This window comes from Siphateles boraxobius, unplaced genomic scaffold (assembly GCF_051911475.1).
Source record: "Siphateles boraxobius isolate OS27281-9 unplaced genomic scaffold, OSU_SipBor_1 19, whole genome shotgun sequence".
NCBI lineage: Eukaryota > Metazoa > Chordata > Actinopteri > Cypriniformes > Leuciscidae > Siphateles > Siphateles boraxobius.
The window spans coordinates 34,318,071-34,344,928 of record NW_027508799.1 but is presented as its reverse complement, the minus strand read 5'-3'; the positions used below and the strand labels follow the sequence as shown (position 1 = coordinate 34,344,928).

The window sequence follows — 26,858 nt, the reverse complement described above, 5'->3', positions numbered from 1 at the left end:
TGTCCGAGCTCACAACAAGGTTTGCGTGGGAACGCAAATATCTTTGCGAGGGAACGCAAAACTTTTGCGTGGGAACGCAAATAACTTTGCGAGGGAACGCAAATATCTTTGCGAGGGAACGCAAAGTTTCTCGGGGAAACGCAAAAGATTTTAAAAAATAATTCTCCCATTCTAAATTTGTTTCCACCACCACGTCCCTTTAGGGGCTCTGTAGTACGGCCAGAGACTCAAAAACCTTACACAAAGTCTCACACCAGTAGTTTTACCATTTCCGAGGGCAATGACATCATTACACACATGTTGGCTACTCCTGATTGGGTAAGAGAGCATAAAGTGTAAAGAAGTGTAGACATATGGATGGATAGGAGGGTAAGTCGATATTAATCAAGATAGTTGTCATCCGAGTCCAAGATTCAATCTGGAGATGATGTCAGAGGTCGTAGAAAGGCGTCTCAGGGTCTGTTGTTGCATATCACAAGACATGCACAAACACTCACACACACACAAAAACACAAGGTAATCGCAGTTCCTCCAAGATTGAAGAGGGCCTGAGCTCACCATTATCTGGACAGACTACCAAAACATACTGATAAAACATTCCCTCCTCAGAAAGGTGTACAGATAATGTTCACGTTATTCATTAGAGAAATATACATAAAAGTACAGTTCTGGGAATCAGATCACGTAAGTCACGTAGAGTTTGACCCCTGTAACCTTAAATGATCAGCAAGAAACAAATATATAGTCATCTGATTAACGTCCTCTTCAGACTTGACCTTTCTATTAGCTGTTTCCCAATAAAAAGAGGCTGTATTAGCACTGTATCAGAAAGAATCTGGTAAAACGCTCAGCAACATATGGTTAAAAATATATGTGAATCACTCATTGAATATAGAAATGATTATATAAACATGCTTATACTTGATTTTTAGTTTTTATAGGAATAATGTAAGCAATCAGAAGGATATATATATATATATATATATATATATATATATATATATATATATATATATATATATATATATATATATATATATATATATATATATATATATATATATATTGAAGAGACAAGGGAATCTGACCCCAGCCCTTCAGTACCCCTTTTTAGACCAATGTGGAGTCCAATACCGCCACGTCTGGTCTATCAAGTGAGGTGACTACGAAAGGTGGAGTGGTAACGCATGCTCCCCTGACGGGTCACACTCGTCTCTTCACCTCGTCACGGACATGCTGGATACTAAAAATTCCAGTCCCCATTCCGAGGCTCTCCCACCTTCCACTCACAACAGGGCGATGATGTTATCGTTACTCACTTTGTCCTTCAGGTGGTTTGTCTACTTTCCTCCTCGACAGGATTCAATTTGCTGCAAGAAGACCTGCATATATAGGAGAAGCAAAAACGAACACACATCCAAACACACAAGCACTCCCATTTGTGTTACTCCCAAACAGGAAAACTTCATTCAACATAATTTTTGGCGGTCTGCGGTGCAGTTTTTCAGTGGAAACGCCTCCACTCATCTGGAAAACAGATCAACAATCATTAGAATGCATGTAAAACCTCCACTAGGGGGCAGTGGACCTATTAAATCAATTTGGAGGTGAGTCCACGGCCCTTGAGGTCGAGAGGCATGTCCTAAAGTAATTTTCAGCTTTGAAGAAGAATTCACTTTAAGGCATACTACACATCTTTTGCAGAAATCATTGCAAGAAGCTCTCAGTCAGTAGGATAGTTGCGGGATTGGCCACCAGAGGGACGCATTTTCTCAGAAACTGCATTCAAAGCTGTATATGTCAAGCGCCAACTCCCGTCTGGCTTTCTGACAGGCCACATGGGAGAGTTGGTGGGAGAAGAGCATGGACTTACAATTCCTCGTTTACATAACTCATCTACAACAGTGTCAGCTCTCTCTCGAGCCTCATTTTTCAAAGGGTAGCCTATTGTCTTTTGGCTTGGCACTGATGTTCAGTGGCTGAATCTGTGCAAGACCACAATCAAATTTATCTTTTGCCCATACATCTGGGAATTTAGAAATTATAAACGTCCACTCAGGACGTGTTTCAGTTATACTATTGGATCAGCCACTGCACATCTCTGCTCATAGTGGGGGCCAGTCTGAGATAAGCAAATTGTTTCATTGCAGCCAAGCACTAGCTTATCTTTAGAAAGCAAAACATCAGCTTCAAGTTCTTTTAAAATGTCAACACCAATTATTGTCGCTATAGTATATTCCCCTACCCAGAATTCAGTCCAATATACTTTTTCAGAATTAGAAATGGTTAGAGGGACAGAGACAGATTTATGATACAAAGTTTCAGAAGTGATTGAGATCGGTAATTGATGCAGTAGCGCCCGTGTCAATCAAAGCAATGCATTGCCGGCCTCCTAACAAAACAACGCATTTATGAATGGGCGGGTGTCTGCATAATTACATGAACCGGAGGCTGCTGACCCCTATTCTTCCCCCATCAGCTCTCTCAGCTTTTCAAGTTCAGCCTGAGACAGAGGATTAGGTTTAGGAGCGTCGTTTCTGGGGCTAACGTTGGAAGCGTCATTTTTAAGACCTTCCTTTTTCCCGTTTCCTTGATTTTTCGGTCTACGACAATGTCTCACCAGATGGCCCTCTCTATTACAATTTCTACATCTTGCAATAGGCTTGGTACAATTTCTGGAAGTATGACCCATCTCATCACAATTATAGCATGGTATATTATTGCGAGGATTAGTTTCCACTGACACAGCAGACACTTCACCCACAGTGGCATCATCACGTGTTTGCAAAATGCTCCAACTTACGGAGTACCAGCGAAGCAAATCTTCCCAAGTTCTAAATTCAACAGCGCCGTTCAACAATATTTCTTTGTATTGTGTGTTCATCCCGCCTGTGGCAGATTCTATCACTATGGCAGAATCATAATCTTCAAAAGCGCTGTTTGCAGCACAGTAAGTCTCATAGGCTATGTGAAAACGTTCAACATATTCTTGGGGGCTTTCACCTGTTCTTTGCCTGACCTGTGTCACACCAGTCCAGGGGGAAAAAACCCGACCCATAATATCTTTCACCCTTCTCTTATAGTCTGAATAAGCATCACAGAACTCAGTCCAATCTGTGGGGACTCTGGGATGAAATTGTACAGCCTGAACACCCCTCAATTTGCTGGCGGGAACTAACCTTTCTACCAAAGACTGTATATCCGCCATCCCCAGATTTTGTTGTCTAGCAAAGGCCTCTAAATTATCCCATAAAGTTTTGTTTGGGTTGTACAATTTAAAAGGTTCCAGCCCTGCAAGGAAACTATTGTTTTCAGCGGCTGTGAGTCTGGTCCATTGACCATCCTCACATCCAGCACCCATTTCAGTATGTGCATGTCTAATAGGGTCTCTTCCGGTGGGCTTAAATGCTTCCATGTGGGTCAGGTCAAGATTTCTGACCCCTGATCTCTGCTCATGTTGTTTTTCTTGCATAGCAGGAATCTCTAAGGTGTCACAACAGCCACATTAAACAGTCCACGTGCCTCTGCATATGACCCATTATACTGGTTATCAGTCCGGCTGGCAGGGCCTGAAGAAACAGCTGTCTGAACGGTCTGAGAAGAGACCATTTCTGCCTTTTCACAAACAGCCTCTATACCTTGGCTCAAACTACACAGATCACACCCTACTTCACTTCCAATAATTTTCACCATCCTATCAAGTTGGGCAATTAGGCTGAACCACCCATCAATTAGGGATTGCCTTTTTAGGGGTTAAAGGTATACCACCCATCTTACAAATCCATGAATAGGCAAACACGACTAAAAATTGGACTTTATCAGCCTCTTTTTTTGTTTGCAGCCAGTCAATCTGCTGTGGGATTTTCCTATCAGAATCAAAACCCTGACTGACCATTTTCTTAATTAGCTCTGTGTATTTCTTTGAAGTGAGCGCGTCAGAGCTCTTCAGTACTATTCTTCAGTAAATTTTTGATTATTTGATTGAACCTCACGACTCCTGGTCTTCTTTCATATTCTCAAGTTAAGCCACATCTTTGATCAAAAATGATGAGGTTGCTGTCACAAAAAGTGCCCATTTCAGGCTTTAGTATAGCATAAGTGTGAAATATGTAAATCTTACATTTGCAATTACTGAATTAGTGTGAGGGACATCTGACTAATAGGAAAATGTTGATTTCATTACACATATATTTTATAATTATATTCAGAGAGCTCCCATATTGTCCATAACGGGGTTGAGGATAACGCCCATTTCTTAAAATAATTACCAATAATAAAAAAGTATTTAATGCCTGAGGTGGGAAAATATGTTTTTCTGTAAGTTAAATATGTCATTAATGTTGTGGAGTGTTCAGAAAAGTAATACATGTTGGTAAAATATCCAAAAATGTGTAAGGTTTCGTGGAATGACTCATATAGGCTATATATTAAAGAGACAAGTGATTCTGACCCCAGCCCTTCAATACCAAAGTTATTAACTGTAAATAAATAACTGAAACTGAAATAAGAATAAATATCAATATTAAAATAAGAATAGAATGACAAAAGTGCATACTCAATTTTACTGAAATTAACATGAAAAATGTAAAAATATATAAATAAAAGCCAATTCAAAATATTAATAAAACTAACACTGCAATAAACTCTTCTTTTTCACAATCCTATTAATTACAAATGGTTAAACCCAATTCCTGCTTGACATTGGTCTCATTTACTATCTTGTTTCAGTCAAAATTACGTGACAATATGCAGAAAATGCTATTTTATTTTGACTTGAAAGATGGGTGATCAGTTCAGTGTTATTTAATATGCCAATAAAACATTAATTATTAAACATTATTATTTCAGCTAGTTGCCAAGGCAACATTTCTCATTTTACTGTACATGCGTATTACGTGTTCAGTCTATAGATGAGTAGTGTTTACTTACAAAGTGACATTGCCAATTACTAACAAAAGAAAACCTTTTTCGGTTTAAGTACATCGCTGTTGTGTAAACGTGCCGTAAATTACTGAAACTTTAAAATGAAAACCAATTCAAAATATTAATAAAAACTATAATAGTATCTCAATAATAAGCTAATAAAATAACTGCTTCGAATCTGTCTTGGAATAGAAAACAATATTATTTAAGTATTATGGCACAAATAACAACTTTATTAAACATATAATTATTAGACAATTTTATACAAAACAGAAATAATACACTACTATCACTTAAAAACAGTTTCACCATGTAAAGTCTTCAATGCACGTATTAAATGCTTTCGAAAAATAAGATGAGTTAGTTTGCTTCTGTGAGAGACACGAAGATCACATGAAGAAACCCTGAGAGGATACCAGAAATTAATGAATAGGCTCATATGCCACTGTATTGCATAATTACCGATCATACAGAACCGGAGTCTGTTAGAGAGAGAAAACATTGAACTTGGGTTCGTGTCTCCATAAGAGCTACATATTCAGTTATAAAGCACAGATGAAGAGCATCTGAAAGTACTTTTAAACTCCACAGATTCTCAAAATTTCTCTTGCACTCAAAATGAATTTGCATTTAAAATCCTAATTTTCGAGTGCAGCATTTACATTCCCACAGGAACTCGGTCAAAATAAGCTCATTAATTTCCATCATCAGCTTCAAACCTCTGCAAGGATCCGCAGGGACTTAAGACACAGAAAACACACACAAACACCAGTGGTTACTACTGAAGACCTGTTCATCTGCAATCGCAGCGTCTTATACATTCATTTGAGTGGTGAACATGAAAAACAAATTGCATGTCTTTAAAAACCCGGATAGGCACATTGTGCTGAGACCCTATGCTAAGTAGACACAATAAAAATATTTAAAAAAATCTCCACTGGATAGGACTGAAGATGTGCACCAAGTTTAATGTTTCCTCTAAGCTGCTAAAATGCATCTAAAATCCGGCTGTGGCAGCTGCTGTAAATAGTAGAGGTTATACCAATCAATTAACATGACTAGACCTGGTCAGAGAACAGCAACGGGATCAAACAGACCATTAGTGCTTCATGTGTGAGTTTCTCCACAGGTCAGAGTCGTCAGGCTCTTAAAATCGAGCACAATCCTAATGTAACGGTTCTCCACGAGTCTGAGCAACCGGAAGGATCAACAGTCAGAGGTCAAGGGTTAAAGCAGGAGAGGTGTGGTTTCGCCGGCCGGTTCTGTGCGCCGCGTGAGTTGCCGAATACGCCCCAGGACTCGAGTGGACAAAGACGGCTTGTGGTGGCTGGGATCCAGAACGTTGGTTTTCCGGCGCTCTCGTTCTTGCTTCCACATCAAGTACGGGCTGGGCGGGAAAAACGCCCGCGACTTCTCCCGATAAAGCTGAACGACGATTCCCGAAACCCCCAGAACGACCCACACGGTGATCAGGATGAAATCTGGAGAAATATCAATTCAATTCACATTTATTTGTATAGCGCTTTTCACAATACACATTATTTCAAAGCAGCTTTACAGAAAATGCATGAGTCCACATTACAATTTAGAGTGATCTGTTATGAGAGGTCTTATTTATGCACTTCAGAAATGTAGATGCATAAATCACGGTTAGCTAAATTTTTTAAATTTTTTACAGTGTAATAATAAGGCCGAAACAATGAGCTCACATGTTGGTTAACAAATGATTATTGAAATTGTAGCATTGGTAGAATTTCACACGACATACTTCTTTAGTGGTAAACGGAAACTACAACACATATATTTTTGTGTTCCCATTTGCCCCAATAGCTCGGGGCCTGTGAAATCAGTTACATTTTTTTATTACCATTTTATTTATTTTAGTTCAAATTCCGTTTTTCCCTATTTTAATTTTTCAGGATTCCGTTTTGGACCCTATGAAAAAAAAATTCCTCTCAAATTCCGTTTTTGAGTTTTCTGGATTCCATTTTAATGGCTTGATTACATTTCAATAATCAAAAAACACAAAGTCTAATTGATTTAATTCATAAAAATCTTTTTTTTTTATAACTTTTTTTAAACTTTTTTCTTAATTTCTAAGAAATGTTTTCACTCCCTTAACTGTTGTGTTACAGACACTCACACAGCAGCGTTAACCAGTTAAGGTAAAAAGTATAGTGTTATAAATGTACATTCAATTTAAAATGACATGCATCAATATGTTTGAGTGACCTACCGATATCCTGCAGTGGGACCGAGATAAACACTCGGCTGAAGTTGTTGTTGAGCAAGCGTTTCAGGACGTCCAGCGTGATGTAGGACAGACTGGTGTAGGTGTAGGCATTGACGGACAGGACTACCGCATATGCACCAACCACTCCACATGTAGCTATATTGCCCTAAAAAACATGCGCACATGTTTATCTGTATGGTTTAGGTGTCGGATGTGAACTCTTAAATATTAAAAATAGAAATATACACTACTGGTCAAAGGTCTGGAATAATTAAGATGTTTCAATGTTTTTTAAAACGTCTCTTCTGCTCACCAAGGCTGTATTTATTTGATAAAAAAACAGTAAAAATTGTGAATATATTATTACAGTTTAAAATATCTGTTTTCTATGTGAATATATAGTAAAGTGTAATTTATTCCTGTGATCAAAGCTGAATTTTCAGCATCATTACTCCAGTCTTCAGTGTCACATGATCCTTCAGAAATCAGTATAATACGCTGATCTGGTGATAAAGTATAACTTATTATTCGAATAGAGAACAGTTACTTTAAATTGTAATAATATTTCAAAATTTTACTGTATTTTTGATCAAATAAATGCAGGTCGAGAACAAGAAACTTCTTTTAAAAGCAAAAATCTCACCTCTCTAGGCCACCTGATGAAGAACAGAGGAACAACTACCATTATGCAAGCAAACACCACCCAGAAGACAGCATCGTTATGGAATATAGGAAGATCACCTGGAGGAAAAAAAAAATAATTTTAAAAGTAAAAATTAATAAACACCTAATAATGAACGTTATTGGCCACAAATTTGAATTGACGCTGTTGCAGGAGAAGCGCACGACATAAGTTATCCTAAGCATGAGACAATCTTTCATTTTGAGTCGGCATGGAATTTAATCACCCCATCTTTTTATGTAAATGAATGTTATAGATCATACTGCAAACAACTCCTCCAAGCTTAAGAAGAAAATATCTGTCGCTACTTGCGTTTCGTTGCAGTATTTCCATTTCATTGCATTAAGCGTGGCTTGCCCTATCAGGTGCTTTGACAGATCTACGCGCTGTTTAAACGCATTTAATACATGTTTTCCCCACAGCATAACTTACATTTTTCAGGAATATACTTTTGTTGAGTATTTGCATTTTGTTGTTTTGTTGTGCTATCATAAATATGCTTTTTCTGGACATTAAATGTATGTTTAAAGGGGCAGGAGGTTTATTACCATTAACATTTCTGTTAAATTAAATAAAGCTAAAATGTAATAAAAGTATAAATATTAGTTGAAAAACTTGAAAAAAATGAAAAGTTGACCCTTCACCTGAGCAATAAACTAAAAAAAAAAAAGAAGCACTTTTTTAAAACTGGAAATAAATAAAATAAATAAATAAAAATCCTAAATAGAAATATATATATAAAAAAACTAATAAAATGAGAGAAGCACATATAACTTAAATGAAAGCAAAAATGTAAAAATATTAAGCTCATTCAAATATTAATAAAACTAAAATAAAAACAAAAATAACTGGGACTGTTTTAATGAACTGTTTTATATAAATATAATGTAATTACTATTTCCAGATAACTGAATGTACATGTTTAGCCTGTGATTTTGTTTTACTTTATAATGATGGGAAAGTTTTAAAATCTAATGTTTATATTTTAACCTTTTTGGCACATAATGTATAAAATGTAGCCTACATAGATATATTCCTCAGTTTGCAGACTGTGTGGAGGATGTAATAACTTTCTTTTAAAAAAAAATGCTGAAAATAAAATTAAACTTTTTAAATCAGATTAATCGATTATCAAAATAGTTGTTTGTTTGCACCCCCGCATTTTACCAACAAGACTATAAGGAGATTATTCTGAAAAGAAGATTAAACAACTGAAGGTTTTGAACATTTTTTCTTACCAAGTGGAGTGAAAAAGGCAATAGAGGAGATGAGAAATCCAAGAATGAGTCCGACCACCAACACACAGGCCATGACCGAACCAAACCGCCACCAGCTCATCACCAGGGCCACGCCCCCGACCACGCCCATCAGCGCTGTCAGAGCCAATCGGACTGAGGAGAGACGATCAGGGACAAACAAGCCGTTTAAAGGGATAGTTCACACAAAAATAGTTAAATTTTTTTTTAAATATTTTTAATTAAATTAGCCAATGATTTACTCAGGGTAGAATTTTAACTAATAGATATTACCATACTTTCACCAGTTGATTAATCACAGTACATTGAAATTATAGTTTTGTATATTTAAATATGCAATTTTGCATACATTTCCATAATATAAATCTGAACATTGGATAAAGCCTGGTGCAGAATTATTGTATGATTTTACTGACATAGAGTGATTTTGGATCTCTTTTTATCCATCCATGGATCAGAAAAATGTTGTCAACAGTCAGAAAAAAAAACAATTTATAAATAATTAAAATCAGGTGAATGTCTTATGAACAAAATCCTAAAAAACCTTCAGAATATAGATAAAGTTTGGTGCGCGTGCAATAAATCTGCTGAAGGGGAGCGTTCTGACTCTAACTTGTGGCCTTTAAAGAGATGTATTGATAATAAAATGTATCTACAGATGCAAATAGATAACACTAAAATGTCTTCCTTCCACTAGTCTGAAAGAAGACATGCTATGGTAGAAAAATATACCAAAATTGATCAGTGCATGAAAAAAAAAAACCTAGGTTTTTGCCTGTGGGGTCTTAACTTTAAAAACTGTTTTAAGAACAAACTTGAGCTAATTAAAATGATAACTCAGTTGTAAGTTGAGTCCTAAGTTGCTTTCTATCTCAGAGAATCAAAAGTAATTTAAAAAAAGTTCTTCCTCATTTCAGCAACGCCTGTCCTGCAAACACACAAACAGCTCCACAACACATCCTTCACATGCATTGCATTTGATAGAGACAAACAGCTCCAGCTGAAATCCACGGCACATGACTGAGTTACGGCAGAACAATAACCTCAATCCTCCGAGATGGGAGCTTGTGACGCGTAATGACATTCACTGCCGGCCGAACCAGTTTCAGGAAACCCTATTAAACGCAAAAAACACTGGAAACCTCAAGTTCTGTGTCCAGAAACTATTTATAGATATGTAGACATCAGCTCACTGCAAATCACCCAGAATGACATGAAACTCTGAATATGAGCTAAAATTCGGGTGACCACCATCAATGTGGGACTTTTATAAGTTTTTTATAAATTATAAGTTTGTGTGGGACATGTTACCAACACTAAAACATAACCTGAAAATGTTATATAATGTTTATCTAACTTAATAAAAACATTTTTATTCTGCCTTTCAGCTAAAAATGATTTGTTCTTTATCCCTTTCAGAAAAAACCCTATAACATCACAATGTTACATAACATGTGACATGTCTTAACGCAGTAACTATTTTTGAAAAAGTTCTGACCAAGTCCAACTAAAATCCAACAAAAATAATGAACAAATAAAATATAAAACAACATGAAATTAGATAATTGACAGTCTTACGTATTAAGAATATATAAAAAAACTAAAACTTCATATTTTTTAGAAGGAATGTGAATTAAAACAACCACAGCAGGAACAAGTTGATTAATTCTGTTAAATTTTAATCTACCGAATTATTCATTTGTTTACTGACCGGAAACACATGGAACGAATCACCGCTCCACATTTTGATTGACAGCCGTCACAACCCACTAGTGACCGTGTTTACTCCTGTCCTTTCAACCATTGGATAGGACTTAAAAAACGGCTGTTGTATTTGTACTTCTGACGAAGCGCTGTTAAATATAGGTGAAAAACTAAAATAAAATGCTCAGAAAGCTAATACTAAAGATTCAGGCAGACACTAGCAGTTTTTATTTAAGTCTACAGTGACTCAGTGCGTGTGTAACGACTCACGGTCGTATTCCAGCGTTGTTGTGGTTCTGGTGATCAGGATGAAGAAGAGAAACGCCATAAACCCGAAGCCCATGCAGAACAGCTCTAAAAAACACAAAAATTAACATTTTACTGCTAACATCAGGTGTGTTTATATGCATTAATTTCCATTAATCTCAATCAGTTTTATTTTAGTATCATTGAGATATTGTTACAGTTTTTATTAATATTTTGAATGAGTTTTTAGATTACAAAAAAGTTTTTTATTTTTTTATTTTTACATTTTAAATATAAGTGTGTTATATCGAAGCTAAATTAAGCTACTCTGGTATATCCTATTGATATAAGAGTCATGTTAACAGATTAGAAACCCCACCATATTAATTAGCTCCACCTAATACATTAACCCGTAACAAAGCACTAAAAGTTACATAAAAGCCTTAAAGACACTGAAGTAAAAAACAGCCATTTATTTCTAATGGAGAGAGTGTTGAAATGGTAATAAAACACTGAATGGACTGTTTGTTGTGCAAGAAGCCTTGACTAACATTTCAAGTGGAGAAATGATGCATCTTATGACCTCTTTAAAAACACGCTATCCATTTCAGTGTTCAGTAACTAGACTATTTATTAGTAACTATAATATCTGTCAAACTTTGACTCTTCAAACCTGTGGCAAAGACTTTCCCAGACCTAAAATACTTGGGCTGTATCTAGTAGATCAACAGATATTTTATTCGCAGTAACATGGTGTGTTTCTAAAGAAAGAAAGAAAAACATCACTTACCACATTTGAAGAAGCGATGGCCCAGAAAACACACAAACAGCCCAGCCAAACCCATCAAAGTGAAAAACACTTTAGTGGAAACTCTCCCTGCCAAAATGACAGAGAAAACAGATTTCAGCTCTTCTCTCTTTCAATATAATGCCATATAAGTCTATCACAACAATATGAAATCGTCAATCAATCACTTGTTTAGAAGAGCTTCACAATAAAAGCAATAAGTATACATTCAATAACTTTCTAAACACGCATTCTCAAACACACAATATATAAAAACACATTTAAATAACCAGTAAAACTATAAACCTGTCACGGAAACTTTTTAAAGAACAATGTTTTCACGTATGATGTAGCTGACCTCACATATTAAAGTCCCCCTGTGGTGAAAATCAAGCTTTTAATGTTATTTATATGTCTATGTGGTGTTTTTAATATGCTTTAAGACAATCCATGTGTAAATTCATAAGTCGACAGCATTGCTGAGTATTTCCTCCTTAAAACTGCAGTGAACCAAAGACAGTCTCAAAAACACGGTTTGAAATCGCTGGTGTTTCTGACGTCACAAACTACCTTTGTAACCAATCAGATCAACGTGTGATCGTCAACGAGTGTATCTCTGAGTGAGTGAGTGAGTGGAGGCGGGGCTTATTTGCATATTCATGGCACTGCGTATACTAAATGAGGCAGGAGTTACATTCAAGCTATTTTAAGGCATGAAGACATTTTTTTCCAAGGAAAAAACATTTAAATATGTAATTGTGGTGATCAAAGATGAGTTTTAAGTGATACAATTATTGACTACAGGGGGACTTAATTCTTCATTTATGAATAAAATCACGCAGCACAAAACTATCTCTGCAGGGATTTGTTCATCTTCTAACCTAAATCTCTGCATCCGTCCAGCGAGGAGTTAAAGCTGCAGGCGTAAGTGTGAACCGGGATGTAGGACGCCGAAGAGTTGAGCACTGGATCTCTCACAATAACAGAGAAGATCACACCCTGACCCGGCAAAGAGTTGAAGGAGAACTGCGTCCGGTCGTTAGAGGATAAAGTCACCACCTGAAAGAGTAGAATAAACTAATCAGTAACACTTCTCATTTGTTAACATTAGTTAATGCATTAATAACTATCAATGAGTGAATACATTTTACAGCCGTTATTAAACTTCACTTAATAAAAATATTCATGTTCATGTTAGTTCACAGTGCATTAACTAATGTTAACAGATGCAGATCTTTAAAATGTATTAGCAAATGTTGAGATAAACATTACCTAACTATTGTTGTTTGTTAGTTCATGTTAACTGTAACATGTAAATGTAAATTTAAAACTAAATAAATAAAATAAATGATAAACTAAGGGTGTTTTCAGACCTGTAGATCATTAGCTTTGTTCCAAAAAATGGACTTAAATTGTTACAATGTTGCATTTTGAAAGCAATCTCTTCTGCTCACCTAGATTGCATTTATTGGATCAAAAATACAGTAAAAACAGTGAATGTGTTTTCTATGTGAATATATAGTAAAGTGTAAATCATTCCTGTGATCAAAGCTGAATTTTCAGCATCATTACTCCAGTCTTCAGCGTCACATGATCCTTTAGAAATCAGTATAATATGATAATTTGATGCTGAAGCAACATTTATGATTATCATCAATGTTGAAACAGTTAACGAGTGTGACTGGCACGTTCATATTTGAATAAAAAAACAAAACTAAGGGGAAAAAACGCACTAAAACAACATAACAGAAGGTTGTAAGTAAGAAGAGAGATTTCACACACTTTTCTGCTGTTGTCCTGCAGGTTCTGCACAATGGCCACTCTCTCCATACCGCTGATCAGACTCTGCTCCGATAGGTCGCCTTCCGGGAGGAAATACTGGTACACCTCATAAACCAGACGCCAACGAGTACTCGAGCCCGTGTCCACATCACACGCTGGAGGATTTTTCCCTCTGAAAAACAACAACCATGATTTCGATTTTTTTTTTTATGGAATATTGTAGCATTTATTATAAATGATTTATCTGTGAACATCTTTTTTTTTCAGCCAATAGCAAACCACAACCATCCAATCAATTCCCCACAGACAAAATCAAGCCCCGCCCACATTTGTTCTTCTCCCATAGGCCGTTTCACTCAGATATACGTCACAATAGGGAAGAAAAGACTAATGCAACTTTAACGATTTTAAGGTGTTTGTGTTGCACATCACAGAAGATGATGATTTTAACATCTGTTGATTTTAATTATGAGGTGTGAGGACCCTCATGGAATTGCTCTGTTTATTAATTTTTAGCTTTTTCTGTGCTACTTTTGTCTTCTGGCTTTAAAATCATCAGGATGTGAAGTTCTCTCACATTATAGTACATCGATGACTCATCGGTCTCTAATTATTAATGAGACTTTGGCATCCTTATTCTATGAGAAGACGCTTCTCTTAATTATTTACAGGCAAAATGTGTTGCTTTTCATGTGATAGAGGCTTAAAACTGTGACATCAAGTACAGTAGAGGCAATCATGGATCGCAAGTTGTACGTTCCTGTGTGGCATATATTGTCTCCCTTTAGTTTTTTTTTGAATTTTTCAACTAACTGGTACTAAAACAAGAGGGTTTCATGACCCTTTATAATGCCCTGATAAGTTCATGACTTTACTCAATTTCTCCCACCTTTCATATCCGATGTTAGCAGGTGCAAAGGTAATCGTGGTCTCAAACAAGTTGTATAGCAGGTAGATGTTTGGATCATTTTCCAGTGCAGATTCCAGATTACACGCTCCTGGAACGGGATCTGCACACAACAAGACATTGCACAAACACACTGAATATTCTCTGTTCCAGTTAATGAGAGCGTTTGTGTTGTGGCATGCTGGTGAAGGGTTAGTTCTCTAACCAGTGCTGGTGTACGGCAGAATCACACCAATTCCTGCTGCGCTGCTCCCGTCGGGTGTCTTCAGGAACCAGGAGAGAGTGGTCTGGCTCAGTATCAGGGTGGACAACAGTCCAGCATCCACTGCTGTGACCGAAAAACCATAAAGAGGGACCTGACCAATACACACACACACACACATTATATATATATATGTGCACTCTATATATGGAAGTAACATGGGATCTGAACAGCATTTCATGTTCACTTTAACTACGTGTCTAAACTTGTGTTTAGTGCACTACAGCTGCGTGACTGCTGACATTATGAATAGAATGCATGGAGGAGTGTGTGTGTGTGTGTCAGTGTGTGTGTGTGTGTTGAGATCAGAGCTTGTGATTAAACTCTCACATGATGTCTTGCTCGCTCAACCCCCATGCAACTGGGTCAGCAGTGTGTGTGTGTGTATTACTCGTGTATGTCAGTGCTGTGTGTGTGTGATAACTTACCTGTGTGTATGAGAGTGTAACATTGCTGTGTTGAGTGTGAAACTGCAGTGTTATGAAGGAAATGTCAGCAGGAATCCGGGAAACAACAGCTTGGACCGTCCCGTTCACTGGTACACTCACATTCTGGAAGGTTCCCAAAGAAAACACCACGCGGTCTGCAAAACACATATAAGAACATAATTGTACCTGATTTAGCTGTTTTTCCCATTAGTCTTTTTTTTTTCTAACCATAAAAACACTGATTTTCTTAATGTTAAATCCTTTTACACATTAAATGTTTAAATATTTAAGAAATAATTATTTATTCATATATACAGGTATATATATATCATATTATATATACACAGTTACTTAATTATAATTAAAAAAATTAATATAAATAAAAAATAATATAAAAAAAATAAAATCATCCCTGTAAAGAATTTCACTTTGTTCTATAGTTCATATTGCATAAAGTATTAGAATGTTATCTATAAAATATTTTATATACTAATATAGCTTTGTTTTATAACATTATATATGAATAAAGAAGGGATGTTTGCCCTCAATATAAAGAGTTCTTGCACAGAGCTTCAGTTCATTTCAGGCGGAGGAGAGATGCCACTGAACGCTTCAAAAGAGGAAGTGGCTTTTGACAGTTTATGTGATTTGGTGTAGAAAGAAAGGCCACAGTTGCTCTGACTTCCTGCCTGACTGTGAAATCCTACCTGATAATCAAGTCAGAATCTGTTTTTACAATGACTCACACCTGCGGTACGTCAAAACACCGAAAACCTGAAACCAAACTAGAAAGATGCTACCTTTACAGGAGGTTGGAAGCCGCTAAACATGTTCTTGTTTTTCTCTAAAACTTGTTAAATTGTTTCTATATCATTTAAAAATGTTTAGCAAACAGTTGTAATGCCTGTAAAGTCTTTGTTTTGAGGTCTGCAGAGATCTTGAAGACGGAAATCACTTCACTGCTCTGGAAGAATCTCTCTCTTTCTCTTTTAGGAATGTGGAAATAGTTTCTAAATTGCATCTCATAGATTGTTGCTCTGTTCCATTGTTGGCGGTGCATCGTAAGCAGGAATTAAGTTTATTTAAAGAAAAAAATACCTCTGCAACACTGCCACAGTCTTTCAGTATAATTCTACAAATGTCTTTTTGCTAAATAAACGTGAGAATAACTTTTATTGTTTGTAATATTTCAACTGGACTGAAGCAACCTAACTTTACTTCATTATCCACACATCATTTATAAGAAAAATCTTTGAGTCTCAAATATGATCATCAGGATTTTGAGGATGGTTTTGTTTATTCATCTCTCAATGATCATTGTATTGCATTGCATTGTATGTTTATAATAAGACATATTATTGGCAGATATATGACGACTGATATTTATATGCATTTTATGGAAGTAGTCTGGTATGTTACTGTTATAAAGATCACACGATTTATACCTGAATTTCATCTTACCTTCTGGCCATATAAATATCAGCATCTGCACCAATTTTCATATTTTTGCTCAGTTTGGGCCTCTGAATAAAATGTTTTTTTTTTTTTACCTCCTTCAACTTCTCACTATTTCATACTATGAGATATAAAAGCCTGATGCATGTAACAGAAACATAAAACACATTTGCAAACTTTTTTTTATATATTCTGCTTACATTTTCTATAAATGTTCCAGATCTTTCTGCCTATTATTGCATATGTCACACTGCATGCACCACTTGCCAAATTCTCTGTATATTGTAATCATTATGTTCACAATAATGTAATAATTACTTCAATTAGCTCATTGTTTCTGCCTACAATTAATACATGCGTGATTTGTTTTATCTTAGACCTGTACATTTCTGAAATATGGACATTACTTGTACACAGTCACCTCTGATTACAGATTAGACATGCATTTTCTGTAAAGCAACTTTGAAACGAGTTTTAGGGGTTAGTGCGCTCTCAAAACCTCACGTACATTAGTTTAATCCAGTTCATAAAGAAAACAGGTGTGAGACACCTCAGAAAACATAAAAACAGCCTAGAAAAACCAGCTTTTGTAGCATTATGTAGTAATAATGAAGTGAATTCAAGGGGAAGATGAGCATTAACTTGGTAAATAATGTCTAGGCTGCCTCATAATCCAACCATATGTCATTTGTTAAATGTACGCGTTTGTATCTGTGATTATGATAAATATGTTTAATGTTTGTTTACTCACTCTCATCCTGCGTGCGCACAGAACTGACCCACGACATGACGAGCAAAACCAAACATTTTCTCATCAGTGGCATTTTCACGGATCAGTCCAGTCCATAAACACGCTTTAGCAGCGATCAAATGCGCGACTCATGTTGAAGCTTCACATTTATCCTCCGGAAGTGTCACTCACTCCTGTACTGCGGTAAAATCGGGTACAATGCAACAACTTTTGAGAGAAACGAGCGTTTCGCCTGCTGTTACTGTAGTGCGCAAAGCGCAGGCGCGACTGAATGGCATCACGTGATCTCGCTTTGAACTCGGCGTCGGCGGAAACGGAAAAGTAACGAGAACGCGCCAACATGGCGGACAGGCTAACGCAGCTTCAGGATGCTGTTAACTCCGTAAGACTAATTTAAACGTTTATTTCATGATTTATAAGGTGCAGAAGACGGCAAATATCGTCAAATCATATTTATTCAGTAGTCTAGTTCATGAAGTCATATTATGTGGAAGAGGTCATATTAATATACTGTAGCGTATGAAGGTTTTAGCATAGCATTCAGTTGAGAATGAATAAACAATTAAAGTTTGCACATTAATTTGTACAGAAAGAAGCTAATACTTTAACTAAATTAGTAGGTGTTATTTTAAATTATGTTTTAATGGGAAATGTAAATGTAATAATAGTTCAAGTGGAATTAAAATGCCATTCTTAAATTTACATTGAGTTAAATAAGTGCATACCGGCATATATAAAATATATTGAAGTAATTTATACATTTTCCTGGTATACAGTCTGTTTTGAATATACAATTATTTCGTTATTTATTATTATTATTCGTTTTTGACATTTCCAAAACATTGTTTCTTTTCTTAGAGTCTTTTGTCATGTACTCTTGTTTTTACATATTTAAAAAAAAATGTTTAAAACACGGTAACACCTTACATTTGTTAACTTTATTTAACATTAACAATGACAAATATTTTTAAAGTGTTTCTTAATTTTGCTTAGGGTTATTAAATGGTAATTCCAACATTTACCAATACGCATTAATTAAATCAAAAGTTGTTCGTGAACTGTATAAAATGTATTGTTCATTGTTAATGTTAGTTTTGTTAATGCATTAACAAATGGGTCATTATTTTAAAGTGTTATTAAAAACGTTCGTATATTATTCACAATATTAGCAGTAAGCAAGGAAGTTTTACACCTTTTCACCATGTTTATTGAGCAAAGACACATACCCAGTAAACAAAATGCACATGTGTATTGTATGTTTGCGCTGTGTGTTTGATTTATTGCTGTGATGTGTGTGTGTTTCAGCTGGCTGATCAGTTCTGTAATGCGATTGGAGTCCTGCAGCAGTGCGCACCACCGGCCTCGTTCAGCAACATACAGACCGCCATCAACAAAGACCAGCCCTCCAACCCAACAGAAGGTGCACACACTGCACCAAACATCAGGGCTGAAGGGTGTGAGGAAATATTGTCTGGTTGTTTAACTGACATGTCTGTCGTGTGTTCTAGAATACGCTCAGCTGTTTGCCGCACTGATAGCAAGAACAGCAAAAGATGTTGACGTGCTGATCGACTCTCTGCCTAGTGAAGAATCTACTGCTGCACTGCAGGTACATTTATGTTCATAATTATCCATATTTCAAAACGAGCCTACTGCATTTTAAAGGTGTCTATTCTTTTTTTTTTCTATATTCATCTTTCTTTAGTATGTAATGTTGCTGTTTGAGCATTAAAAAGCTCTGCAAAGTTACAAATATTCTCTATATCGGTGTCACAATATTCCTCATTTAAATGATTCATACGCAGAATAAAGGGGTGGGGCCTGTTTGAGTTAGTAAGTAGTGTGTTGAAACTGGCGGTTATGGTAAGGGGTGGGAATTTTCCAGTTAAAAGTGGTTGACCGATTTATCGGCGGATATTTGGAATTTTTTAAATCAACATTGGCCGATACGTTTTTCTGATTGGGCGATGTTTTGGAAGCGGGACTTTTATTTTGACGGGTGGTGCTGAGAACACCAGCACCTGAGGAGAGAACGGCAGCGCCTAATCACACAGCACTTTCACATTCTAGATGTTCATTAGTTTACGATCTCTGTCAGTCATATCTAATACTTTGTTAGACAGAACTGGTAAACAAAGAAAGTAAATGGTATGCGAAAAAGTAAAGCATTGCTTTTATTTTATTTGTAACTGTACAAATTTGTAAAGTTACAAATAATTAAATTTTTTTTTTTTTTACTTTTTATTTGTAAAAGTTACAAATTTTATTTTGTAACTTCCCACAGGCCATTTCCCTTCTGAACAGTTAACACACCTCCCCAGGCATATGCCTCTAAGTGCAATTAGGGATGCACCGATACCACTTTTTAAGGGTCGAGTACGAGTACCGATATTTTTTTCCTGGTACTCGCCGATACCGATGCCTGTTGTACTGGGGGGGTTCTCATTTTATGTGGCAATTTTCTAAGAACAACACAATGAGGCTAATGAACAAATCAGCATCTTTATTTTCAACAACTTAAATAAACTTAAAAAAATAAATCATTCTTATTGTGCTTATCACAAATTTTCAAAGCCCAAATTTCACAGTGTCCAATAACTCCAAAGGGCAAAACCAAGGACATAATGAATGTAATTTTTACCTGCCTGTCACAAAGTTGTCAAAGTGCTCAAGAAATCACAGACAACAAGACAATCAAATTTGTCATAAAGTGCCAAAGAAATCACAGAACAAATGTTTAACATAACACTGAGTAACAATGTAATCACAGCCGAAAGTGTAAAGTGAAATATTAGAGTGTACTATTAAATCTAGCAACACTATAACTGCAGGAAGAGTGTTCATAAGAATTAAGAAATATAAGCTAAGGATACACGTGAGGTATCGGTCTTTGGTATCGGGGTATTTTTACGAGTACAAGTACATGAGCTTGGTATCGGGCCCGGTGCATCCCTAAGTGCAATACTCCCACTGTTTAGTGCAATATCCTACAACTCAGGTGATACTTATACTTATATTTAGATTTATTTATTATAATATTCAAAACACTGTAAATATGTTCATAATCTGTAAATCTGGAAATGTCTATTCTGACCAAACCCAACTGTGATACTTTTATTCTCATATATTTATATTTTTATTCTTATAATTTGTAGTATTATGTTTCATGTTTCTTGTTGTATTTGTATAGTCCACTGGAAGCCTCAGCACCAAAACAAATTCCTTGTGTGTGCAAGCACACTTGGCAATAAAGCTCTTTCTTCTAACAGAAAAGTCAGACAATCAGGCTAAAATACTTCATCATTTACCATCAACATTCAGCAAATGCGCATCTACATCATTTAAACAAATCTCTGAATATCTAATAAACATTTAATTACACAAACTAGATGCATTTCTAGTTTCAACATTATTTGTTGTTCAGATATTCCTCTTTAAAATAAAGTATCAGCTGTATGCAACCTTTTTTGACCACTGAAAACGTGTACAAATTACCAATTTACTCACAGACCTGCGTTAAAGGGGTCATATAATGCCATTTTCATACAAGTTAATTTGATTCTTTAGGGTCTAAATGAAAAGTTTGTAATATACCTTAATTAAAATTTTTCATTAGTATTGTAAGAAAACACTAATTTTACCTGGTCAAAAACAGCTCTGTTTTCAGCACGCCATTTCAGTGCATATGCCTTTAAATGATAATGAGCTTCGTTTACTCCGCCCCTCTGTTCTGCGGGCATTCATTACAGCGTTATGATCACACCGCACGTGGAGTGTTTCCTTGACAACAGTTGAGGGTATAGGAAAAAAATGGCAGCGGGAGTCTCTGAGGAGGACACATCTGTGCAACCGTATCAGTTTGAACCGGAGTCGGAACAAGATGACGGCCCGAAGAAGTTCGACAATTAAGGCTCGAACATGACGTTTCTGAATGGTTGGTTATTATATTGTCACTTTGATCTATCTTTGTGTACTGGCAGGGTAGAGTAACTTAGTGAGATGTACGAACGCTATGTGTTTACTGATGTAAGTTATACGTACTCAGTAATAACACAATAACCATAACGCGTTGTTCATTATAAACGTGGGATTATGAATTATATTGAGAACGTCGTACGTAGAAAACATGCGGTATGTACCCTGATTGTAAACCTTAGCCGCATTCATTGTGAAGCGATTTGCAAAGATTAATATAAAGGTTAATAAAATTTTACACGTACTTTTTCTGGAGGTTCAGCAGGGAGACATGAATAGTTTCTTTTTTCAGGAGCAGCTTCTTATCAAAATCAGCTTTATAAGTTACCTCCTTCGTTAATAAAGCAGTCTGGTGAGAAAAGATTTGCGAATCGCGCAAACATGAAAGCATTGACGTTGCTCGTTGGGAATATTCCCTTCGAAAACGAAAACTCCGCCACTGTGTCTTCAGCGGTTCGGATTTAGGAACATCAAAATTACTGCTGTAACAGAACACCACAATCGCTTGGACACCATTCTGCTCCAGCATATCAACAATGACGGACTATGATGACTGACAGCTCGCTCAGGGCAGGGATCTGTTGAAACGCTGCTGTCAATCAACAATCGTGAGAGGGGCGTCCGATTTAGTGACGTCACAAAATCGAACTGCTCAATTTGAGGCAGGGGAAAACATATAAGGAGATTAAAACAAAAACACTGGATCGATTTTTATCATTATATGATGGTTGTGTACAGGCACTGCCAACACACATTTCAGTACAATCAACTTGAAAAAGTGCATGTACCATTTAGGGGTGTGCCATATCATACCGTCCACGATAATACCGGTATACATTTTTACATGATAAAAAAGTGTCATATCGCGATATCAATGATATAGCGACGCGATGACGTATGGCGCATTTACGTTCCCTAGCACGCACAACAACAGCACCTGTGTGAGCGCGAGAGCAGCCTGTCAGCCTCCGATGACGATTTAGCAATTTCACAAACAGCTTGTGTGTTCAGCGGGGCTGCCGACGCGCGTCTTCTCTCGCGCGCGTTTAGGAGTCGGGACATGACTGAATGGTCTCTTGCACAATCGGGCCATCAGTGCATCGTAACTAAAGTTTATAATTTTCAAGTCTTCTTAATTCTTATCAGTTTAAACATTCAAGCGGTTTTAAACTATCCAGTAAGTTACTTGCGCACTCTCTGAGAAAGTTGCACTGCGTGCATACATAGAGTAGCCTACAGCTCGCGAGAAACTAAAGTTATTTTTCGCGGATTATATTGCTTTAATGGGGGGAAAACGCAAAATTGTGTAAAACTTCCGGTCTTGGTAAGTATACTCATAAACACAGTCGGTTATGTATAAAACGCATGTGACACAGACAGTATAATGAAAACAGCAATGGATCCGTGCACTAGCTGTAAAAGTGACAGCAGCCATAGGCTATGCGTCTGTCATTAATGTTGTCGTCAAAACAACAAAAGATAGCTTTAATTGTAATGAATGAGAATTATTAGCCTATGTATTTAATTTAATCAGGAAACAGAATTTAAAGACTATGTGTTATTTTACATTTGATTACTTTATTATGTTTCTGTAGCATTTCTGAATACTGGTGTTAGACCTACACACATTTAACATTTAATTCAAAGATTGAAATCAAGCTTCCTTGTGTTGTGTAAACTCTTAACAACAAAATTACCACATTGTAAAAACGCAATGAGTGAGCAAACTTTTAGGCGAGACAAACATAATAAGAAAATTTTCAACAACAACAACAACAAAAAAATGTCTATATCGTCATAAATATCATTATTGCAAATATTCTTGAAATATCGTGATAGAATTTTGAGGCTATATCGCCCACCCCTAAGTACCATTATATGACCCCTTTAAGATCTCCGTAAACAAGATCTCTGGGATTGAGCCATAAAATGAAGATGCCAAAAGAAAAGTTTAAGAACTAGAATCTAAAATTAAATGTAATGTAAAATGATATAAAGATATCTTAAATACTTCTGGGGTTACAGGCATGCAAACTTGGTGCAAAAAAAACCAAAGTGCTTTTCCCCATCTTTGAATGGTCACTGTTGTTATATAATGCAACAAAGATGGCTAAAGACAACAGATTTAACTAACAGACCTACCAATTTCTGTGTAAAATGATGATTTTTCCATCTTTTACCAATCCTGTCAAGTCATTTTTCCCCCCTGTAATTTTGCCCCAAATCTCAGGCGAAAATTGTCATTTTGACCCTCCTGTGCAAAATATTGGAATACTTACTAAATATATATCCATGGCATTTAATATTTTGGCTTTCATTACTATTTATGTTGGTCTGTCTTCAGAAAAATTGACAAAATCAAAAAAATTAGTTTCTGTAATTTGTTTGATTTGACATGGAACGACCCAATTTGATACCTTTTCTCTACATGTCATTTAATCCGTCGTCTCCCTCTTGTTTGACAGGCTGCCAGTTTGAGGCAGTTGGAAGAGGAGAACCAGGAGGCTGCGGCCCGTCTGGAAGAAGTGGTTTACAGAGGAGACATGTTGCTGGAGAAGATCCAATCAGCGCTAGCAGACATCGCTCAATCACAGCTTCGCACACGCAGTGGAGCCCCGAGTCAGCCAACACCCCCAGAGTCCTGACACTGACACAACCAAACATGGACTATATCATCTGTACACAGCAGGGATTTTATACTCATCCTTCAGCAACTGCAGGAGATCTTGTGTTAAATGTACAGTTTGTTTCTGGACTGAAGAATGATTCTGATTTCATTCTGTATGGCAGAGTAAGTGCCCACTGTTTCCCATCGCACATGTTTATTATGTGACATCCGGCATTGTTTTCTACCTGATAACAGTATATGTTCAGCATCCATCAAACAGCCCCTTTCTGCAATTAACAGTCAGCGGCTGGGTAAGTTGGTTTTTTGTATATTTAATGATATTTTTTTGTCCAGGATCATGCTGTTTGTTTTGAAATGAATTTTGTCTTTGTGTTAAACCAATAAAATATTGTTGTATAAAGGGCTTGTTCTTCATTGCAAATTGAATTGGGAATGTGGTAATTTGTTGCATGCAATTCCATTAACTATTCTTTAGAAACAAGATTTATACAAATGATGTCTAATGCGCGCGCACACACACACACACACACACAAACAACAGATCTAAAACCTTATTCTTATTTTGTTCCTATGACTCCATTTATCCAACTGAAGTTATTTTGTGAACAAATGCTTTGGTTGGTTCTGAAATGCAGGTGTTATATGCTGTATATATAATATTACCTTTAATATTTTTGTTTAAGGTGTTCTAAGGAAGTAATTTTTTACTGTAAATATTATTAACCGTTAGTGTGAGTGCTGCCATTTGCCGGTCATATAATCGAATTTAATGTGCGGAAACAGACTTGTATGTCTTGTATTTCTTCGTGGAGATTGAGAGCTTCAATAGTTCAACAGCTTTCTTTTCCAGTAAATTAAAACTTGCAATAAAGTAAAATAATAATAATAATGTGGTCCGCAGCCACGCTGATTAGCGCATGACGTTTACTTTTTTTTCATCCAATAAGAGCTCGTCTATTTAGAAACGTCAGTTTGGCGTCGTCGACTCGTCGTTCGCGAAGTGAGTAATTTTGCTGAAGACTTATGAAAACAAGTCATTGACGAGGTAAGTCTACTGTACAGAATATTATTATTACCATTTAGAGCTAGCAAAATATTATGAAAGAATTTCTGACGAACATTTAAACCATTCAAGCCTGTTGGGAAGTAAACTGAGATCCTTCTAAAACATTTAACTTTCTTTCCAAGCCATAATCAGTAAAAAAAAAATCCATGAAAACAACAAACTTTAGAATGTAAAAATGTAGATTCGTGAATTGTAAACATTTTATTTAATCAGAATAAACAACTTTTGAATTTGAGTGGTCGTTAATTTAGAATCACATGGTGTAAGTTAGTTACAGCAGAGGTTAACCGGTCATATTAACTAAGTTAGCCTAACTAGTCCACTTTCAGTCAGTCAGGTGATATAACGTTAAATGTACCTGAGACTAACATGTATTGATACTTTATTGTTCTTCCAGTTGTATTGTGTTTCCACTGTATACTGATTTATGCTGCATGTACTGGTAACTGCCATACAATTAATACATTTTATGTAAAATAAACACCAGGGCCTTTAAGTCATATCTAATGTTACTCATTAAATCTACACACAAGGTTGAATGACTGTAAAAGCTGACTTGACTTTACATGGAGAATTAAGGGTGGACAAGTATTTCAAGCTGTTTTTCCCCACCTCCTACCTCATATTTACATTATTGTTTTGTATTCATATTACCAGAAATTAACTTCTGCAATACTGCTGGAAAGTGTCAGCTGATGGCATTCATAATCTCCGCATTGATCTTGTCTGTAAATCCTAATTTGTCATTTGGACTTTTGAATAAAAGCTGAAGTTCTTGACTTGAATGTTACCTGAAGCTTTTTCTCTCAAGTTTCTTATATTTGATTCTGTCAAATGGGTTTGCTGACTCATCAATAAATTGTCTGATTTTTTTATAGAGCATTATTATTATAATGATGAGCATGTGGGACTGTCAATTTCCACAGATAAAACATTGAGATTGTATTGTGAGGGAGTGAACGGGAGATACACAGTACCCAAGGTTTTGCATCCACTCATTGCAAAAAAAAATAAAATAAATTGCATTAACATAGTCCTTAGTAATTGTGAAGCTGAAACAAATCTGTGACAGTGTTAATCACCTGTCTGAACTCATTGGGTTTTTCAGGAGCTTGTTACAGTGATCAGTCATTGCCAGATTCAGATCATTGGACGCTGGTTTGAAGTTTTTGGAGAAGTCGATCCATGTCAGTGAGCTCAGTGGTCATCCTGATACGGGTTCGAATCCTGATCCAGGTTTGAAATTCGAATCCTAGTCCGGTCCTGGAGTTCCTTTGGCTGGTGTCTTTGTGTTTAAACACCAGTAAAAAAAAAAGATATGCCCCCAAAAAAAAGCATGGAGAGAGTGAATGTGCCAGTGGTTTCAGTGGTAATGAGCACATACTTCCAGTGTGGAGAACTTGGGTTTGGATCCCAGGCTGGGCACTGAAACAAGTGATGGTTGGGCTGGATATCAAGGTTGGAGAGTCTGACTGGATGAGGACTGAGGGTGAGCAGTTGATTATCCAAGAAAAAGGTGACATATGATTATGACTTTTATCCAGCCCTGAGGGTAAGTAAACATTTTGGTGTAAAACAACATCGCTGCTGGTTGTCTTCCCAGAAATCCCCAGGGGGAGGAGTTAGGATATTGCCTCCCCCCTTCGTTTCCGACCGTCTCTCGTCCTCCTGTCTGATCCGATCACTCCTCACACCCGTCTCAGATCAGGAGACCATTCCTCAACGCAACCACGCTTCAGTGTCCAGGCCGGTTTCGAACCGGGAACCTCCTG

At 36.5% G+C, this 26,858-nt stretch overlaps 2 protein-coding genes across 2 annotated transcripts; one reads left to right on the top strand and one right to left on the bottom strand.

The window, feature by feature from the left end:
• Positions 1-5,135: 5,135 nt before the first annotated feature.
• tm7sf3 (transmembrane 7 superfamily member 3) lies at positions 5,136-17,705 on the bottom strand. Its single transcript, XM_077235172.1, has 12 exons — positions 17,417-17,705; positions 15,211-15,365; positions 14,726-14,876; positions 14,503-14,623; positions 13,614-13,785; positions 12,713-12,890; positions 11,835-11,921; positions 11,069-11,152; positions 9,077-9,229; positions 7,800-7,897; positions 7,160-7,322; positions 5,136-6,404 (listed from the first exon to the last, which is right to left on the bottom strand). The coding sequence occupies exons 1-12, from the start codon at positions 17,487-17,489 to the stop codon at positions 6,151-6,153; spliced, it is 1,689 nt and encodes a 562-aa protein (XP_077091287.1). The 5' UTR covers positions 17,490-17,705; the 3' UTR covers positions 5,136-6,150.
• On the top strand, positions 17,705-24,420 carry med21 (mediator complex subunit 21). Its single transcript, XM_077235173.1, has 4 exons — positions 17,705-17,798; positions 18,722-18,836; positions 18,925-19,025; positions 23,857-24,420. The coding sequence occupies exons 1-4, from the start codon at positions 17,757-17,759 to the stop codon at positions 24,034-24,036; spliced, it is 438 nt and encodes a 145-aa protein (XP_077091288.1). The 5' UTR covers positions 17,705-17,756; the 3' UTR covers positions 24,037-24,420.
• Positions 24,421-26,858: the final 2,438 nt, after the last annotated feature.